Source organism: Miniopterus natalensis, chromosome 10 (genome assembly GCF_054644295.1).
Source record: "Miniopterus natalensis isolate mMinNat1 chromosome 10, mMinNat1.hap1, whole genome shotgun sequence".
Classification (NCBI taxonomy): domain Eukaryota; kingdom Metazoa; phylum Chordata; class Mammalia; order Chiroptera; family Miniopteridae; genus Miniopterus; species Miniopterus natalensis.
The window spans coordinates 82,236,474-82,242,056 of NC_142090.1; the positions used below are offsets into that span (position 1 = coordinate 82,236,474).

Genomic DNA, 5,583 nt, shown 5'->3' on the forward strand with positions numbered 1-5,583 from the left:
GCGCCCCCGGCCCGCGTCGGGCGCAGCGGCTCCGCTCCCCCGGCGCCCGAGAGCCACGCCCCACAGGAAGTCCAGCCCCTCGGCGGCCCTCCTCCCGGAAGCGGGCCCGAGAGGCACGTCACTGCGCCTGCGCATGGCGTCTACGCGCAGAGGACCAATGAGCGGAGGGGTGGGCGGGCTGTGGGCGAGCGACCCGGCTTCCGGTTCCGGCGGGTCTGGAAGGGGCCGCGCCAGTGCTACGTGTCCCAGGCGTGCGAAGTGTCGGCGGGCAGGTAAGGGACCTGTCTCCGGGGGCGGGGGGCGAGCGCTTTGTGACTCGCGGGGGCGGGGGCGCGGGCGGCCTCTGTGGGCGCGGAGGGGGCTCCCCTCGCTCAGGCCGCCACCCGGGTCCGGCCGCCGTCCGGGGCGGAAGCGGAGGCCCAGGCCCGCGACCCCGAGGGAGAGGGGCTGCCAGGCCCGCGGCCCTGCGGGGCATGAGACGGCCCAGGTGTCGGCCTCGGGGCCGCCCGTCCTCGGCCGCCTGCGTGTGAGTCCCTGGGCTGGGCGCCGGGGTCTCCGGCGGTGACCCGCCGCCGGGCGCCTTCGGGCTTGGCTTTGGGGATTGAGTCCCCCGGAAGCGAGTCCCCTCGGTTGTGAGTCCCCTCGGGACACGAGGCCCCTCGGTTGTGAGTTCCCTCGGACGTGCGTTCCCCCGGGAGCGAGGCCCTTGGACGAGCCCTGCCGCCGCTCCCGGATGGAGGACGGTCTGGATTCCAGACCAGCAGGTCGCAGTGGGTTGCTGGGGCCCCTCCTGACTTTGTGACATTGACCCCGGTGTTTTGTGCATTGTCGCCCCACCCACCCGGGGAAAGGGCCTTTACCTTTCTGTAAAGGTTAAGGCCCCTGGTTTGAAGAACACAGTTAAATGAAATACTGGGAGCACAGGCACGGATGCGTTCCCGGCGTACTTGGCCCAGCCTCTGCAGAGTTCCTGGTGCGTTTTGAATGGTCCATGTCCATTATGTCCCCGCCGCCTACCCCGAATGTCACCTGCCCACCCGGTGACATTCGCTGATCCAGCAGCAGTGAGTGGAGTGTTTATGTGCGCGGCCCCGGCCCTAGGCCCTGGAGATGATGGTAGAGTACGAGTGATACACTGGCCTCCCTGGCTGTTGTCTGGTGGCTCTCAGAGCTAAGGTTAGGTGGTGTTTCTATTAAGAGATTCCATAAAGGAACCTATAGGAGAAACTCTGTAGCCCAGTTTCCTTAGAGCTGTGTCCAAACCTAAAGATTTGGAGTTTAGCTAATAGCTTTAGTCAGTCCTAAAATTTCATAGATCTATCCCACGCAGATATACTCTTTTCTGGAAATGTTGGTTGGCCGTGGTTTGGAACAGTCAGATTGAAATCCACGTTGTGGCTGTTGTACCACAAGTAGCCGGCATCTACTGCAGGAGACACTGAGTTCTGGGGAGTTTCAGATAAAATACAGAAAATGTCTGTGGAATTCCCGACATTGTTGGCTCCTCAGCAGGAACGAGAGGCCTGCAGAGAGGGTGAGGACCGGATGTGTTATAAGCGCACAACCGTTTAATGTCGATAGCCCCTTGTGCGCACATCTTTTGTCAGTGATGATAACTTGAGCAAATCGTGTGCCGTTGTCATTGATCTGATGTTTTGCTGGACTTTACAAAACTCATGTCAGTTTAGGCGTGGAGTCTGTGTGTGTTTTTGTTTTGCTTGTTTTGTGAGATGGGATTGACCCATATCAGGCATGACTTTCAGGCCGGTCTCATTTACACTTTGATGTAACTGACCAAGTTCTTGCTGTATGATAAGTAATACCAACGACTCTTCTCTTACTCACTTTTTTAAACAAGCGTCATGGATCAGGTAATGCAGTTCGTTGAGCCAAGTCGGCAGTTTGTGAAGGATTCCATTCGACTCGTTAAAAGGTGCACCAAGCCCGACAGAAAAGGTAAGAGCTTGCAAGTGAGAGGAAGAGTTCAGTCTTCGCATTTTCTAAGCCTTTTATTTGTTAATAGTGTCCTGTTTAATAGCCATTGCATTACTTTCTGTCATCTGCATTTTTATTGGTTTATTTTGCTTTATTGCTTTTTAACATTGTCAGTTGTTTCTGTATTTTGCATACTTTATACATTTTTCTGTTTTATGTATTTTCAAATGGTGTAAGATTATTTATTACAACCCCATGTTTCATGTTATCTTTGCCTTAGTCATCTTTAATGGGTTTAGAGTTTTAGTATCTTCCATTCTTTCACTCTGGAAAATCTTTTGGGAGTCCTCTGTGCTTTGTCTGCCCCCTTTCATCTCCCCCAAACAGAGCCTAACATGAATCAGCAGATAGTTGTTGCCAGCCCAGGAAGTTTAATATCTTACTGTGATTCATGCATTAAAAGTTCCACCAGAGTTTGTCTTCTTGTATTCGCTTACTGACTGCTGCCTGGGCTGGGGGCTGGGAGTACAATAGAGAACGTAGTACATTGTACTATAGAGAGTAAACTGTGGAACAATATATAAGGGAGAATATTCCTTGCTTTTATGGAGCTGAGACTTTTGCAGGGAAGGCAGTCATAAATACTGGCAGCTACAGTTTTTAGTGACTGCTGTGGTAAGTGTTCTGGAAGAGAAATAGAGGCTCTAGCAGGAGGACTGCCCATGCCTCGATGCTTCCCCGAGGAAATAACGTGACATGGAAACAGCACCAGGGTCTGAAATCTTCACATAAAACTGGGCTCAACCCAGTTTGGTTTTTAAGCTGTATTTTTGGCTTCATATTATATCAAAGACAGTGGACCTGCTTTTTATAAACAATTATGTTCTGTGCTTTTATAATCAATATTTTTAGCAATGTTACAAAATTTTTAGGATACATACTCTATTTCTTCTGTGCACGTTTTATTTCTTTTCGACATGCTGTTCGTTTGCTGAGAAGATAAAATATTTCACTGCTTGTTGGTGGATTCGCTAGCATGAGCATATACTTTATTTCTGTTTCGTAAATATCAGTAAGGTATGAAAATTTAAAAGTCTGTCGAACAGTTTATTTACTCTTAATAGTGTCATATTTTATTTTATTTAAAATTATATATTTATTATCAGGAGATATGTTCACCAGTAAGTTTATGTCACTGCTAGTTTTTTTCCTGTACTTGCAATGACACTGAGAAAATGATGAATTTTGTGTTTTTAATCCAGAATTCCAGAAGATTGCCATGGCAACAGCAATAGGATTTGCTATAATGGGGTTCATTGGCTTTTTTGTGAAACTGATCCATATCCCTATTAATAACATTATTGTGTAAGTAAACTTTTTGAAATAGACAATATCTGGACTAGAATGAAAATTGAAAGCGTGTGAGTTGACAGTTTGCTGTTTCGTTAATGTGCAGATATGTCTCTTTACTTTATAATGCTGCTCGAATCTGCTGATATTTACTGAGTTATATGTTTTCATATAATTGAACCAGGCGTTTGGGTGACTGGTGAGCTGTCGTGGTTGGGAACCATTGTGCTGGTCTGAGTTCTTGATTGTCAGCTGGCATATTGTCCATCACATGAACAGCTTCTCCCCTGAGCACTGTTGTGTAGTTCATGTTTGTGTCTTGTTCAGAAAGACACTATGCCAGACTGTAGAGCACATTGCCTAAGGGGGGATTCCCAGTTTTTAAGATACGTCTGTTCTAGCAGCCACCTCGTCTCCGAGGACCTTCTCAGTCCAAGATTTTAAAGTTCATTTTCTTCTATTTTATGGCTTCTTGGGGTCATGTAGGAGGGGTTCTCAAATGACTGGTTTGGGTTCCATAAAGTCACAGCTGCTGCATTTCAGGTTGTTATGAGAAGCTTACATGTTCTCAGAGCTGGCGTTTTCTCTCTCTTGCAGTGGTGGCTGAGCACCTGTGTGAGGAGGTTTCCTCTTGGGGATTGGTGAGCAGTGGAGATTTGAGGCGCTTATGGAGTAAAAAAATTGCCTACATGTTTTGTGGTGTTCTTTCTTTTTTTTTTCTTCCAAGATGTTTTCTATTTCTAAATTAAAATAATTTCAAAATAAACAGACTTCTCTGTTTTCTACCACAGATATTTACAAATTGTTGGACTGTGTTAAGAATCAGAGGTCTGCTGTCAGTTGTACGGGTGTAAGAACTCAGCCACGCCTTCCTCCCCCAGGGTTGACGTTTTAAAGTAAAATAGCTTGACCCAGACATTACATACAGATTTTTCTTCCTTTCCTGGCTAACTATTTTAGAATAAATTTCCCATTTATTTCTTTCTTTCCAGAAGGCTCTGTTGTACTGTAGTAGTTAGGGTTCAGACAGGTTTTGGTGAAGAGGTCCGAGCTCAGGCATGGTCTGCCAAGGCGGCTGTCTCTTGGGGAGTTCTCTCTGCCTGCCCCTCCCTCTGGCTGCAGTGCTGGGTCGGTGGAAGGGGCTCCTGAGCACCCTAGTCATGTACTCGTGACTCCCAGTCGGCTGTTTCTCTGCAGGAGATAACTCAATCTTAGGTTCACTTCACCTTTGGTTTGTTATTTATGGAACTGAGAACCTAGAGCACCTAATTATAGGTGCATAATTTAGAGGAATGGCTCCCAAGTCCCTTAGACATAGTATTAGATTTTTATAAAGTTGGCTTTGTTTAAAAGATGTCATTTTCAGAAAAATTTCCAGAAAAATACCCATTATTAGTGATTCATATCAAAAGTGTAAAATGAGCTGAAATAGTCTTCTGGAGTGAAGGGAACTTTATTTACTTTACAAGTGTCCTAAATAACCTGGCATAAGCCCTCAAGTGGGATGACCCAGATCAGATTACCTGCTTTCTCTGCACCTGTGTGGAAGCTCTGTGTCCCCAGTAGTTCTGTGAGTCAGTGATTCATTCATCACTTTAATTCACAGCTGCTCCATGGTTTTGTCCCTGAGTTTCGATGGGCATTGCCAGGCCAGGTGTCCCAGAGCTCTTCCACTACTCACCCACCTAGGAAGTGTCTAGTAATGCCTAAAAATAGAACCTCATTTTTTTCAAATAGTGGTATTGCAAAAAAAACCCTTATAGCATACAATTACACATAACATATGCCTACAATTATTTTTGGTCCACAATCTAGAAATACAGTTATGCAAATTTCTGGAAACACTTTGAAATCACACAAATCTCCTGAATTAAACATCATTATTAAAGTGATATTTTAAATGACTTAGCAAGGTGCCAAGTAACAAAAAGTAAACTACAAATGTTCCATTAGAAATGTCACGTTAGAAAATTATAACTTACCTGGCTGTAGGGTGACCACATTTCTTGCTTTTCCTGGAACTGAGGGATCTTAGTTTTCAGTGCTAAAATCAGACTAGTCAGTTTCGAATTTCCTCTACAATTGCCTCTTGCATGAGCCAGGCATGTCTGGGTGGAACTCGTGCTGACCGGAACCGGAACTAAATCAGGGTCCCCAGTCCACTCACCCTCGAGACCTAAACTTAGCATTGCTGCCCACAGACCTGTTGTTTGTGTGCTGGCAACCGGCCCTGGACACCTGAATAGCATAGGTCATAGCAGTGCTCACCATTTCCCCTGCCCTCCTTACCTAATGACT

The 5,583-nt window shown here is 46.4% G+C and overlaps 1 protein-coding gene across 2 annotated transcripts; it reads left to right on the plus strand.

The window, feature by feature from the left end:
- The first annotated feature begins 216 nt into the window (after positions 1 to 216).
- Positions 217 to 4,075, plus strand: SEC61G (SEC61 translocon subunit gamma). 2 transcript variants are annotated; one of them, XM_087821269.1, is made up of 4 exons: positions 217 to 272; positions 1,859 to 1,956; positions 3,198 to 3,300; positions 3,883 to 4,075. In XM_087821269.1, the coding sequence occupies exons 2-4, from the start codon at positions 1,863 to 1,865 to the stop codon at positions 3,890 to 3,892; spliced, it is 207 nt and encodes a 68-aa protein (XP_087677395.1). In that variant the 5' UTR covers positions 217 to 272; positions 1,859 to 1,862; the 3' UTR covers positions 3,893 to 4,075. The 2 variants fall into 2 exon arrangements, with proteins under 2 accessions (XP_087677395.1, XP_087677396.1); XM_087821270.1 differs by lacking the exon at positions 3,883 to 4,075 and having other exon boundaries at positions 3,198 to 3,304.
- Positions 4,076 to 5,583: the final 1,508 nt, after the last annotated feature.

Excerpts from the sequence above, each read along its gene's own strand:
- SEC61G (XM_087821269.1), top strand. The coding sequence starts at position 1,863 with ATGGATCAGGTAATGCAGTTCGTTGAGCCAAGTCGGCAGTTTGTGAAG. Across the intron at positions 1,957-3,197 it reads CACCAAGCCCGACAGAAAAG|AATTCCAGAAGATTGCCATG; the intron begins GTAAGAGCTTGC and ends TTTTTAATCCAG.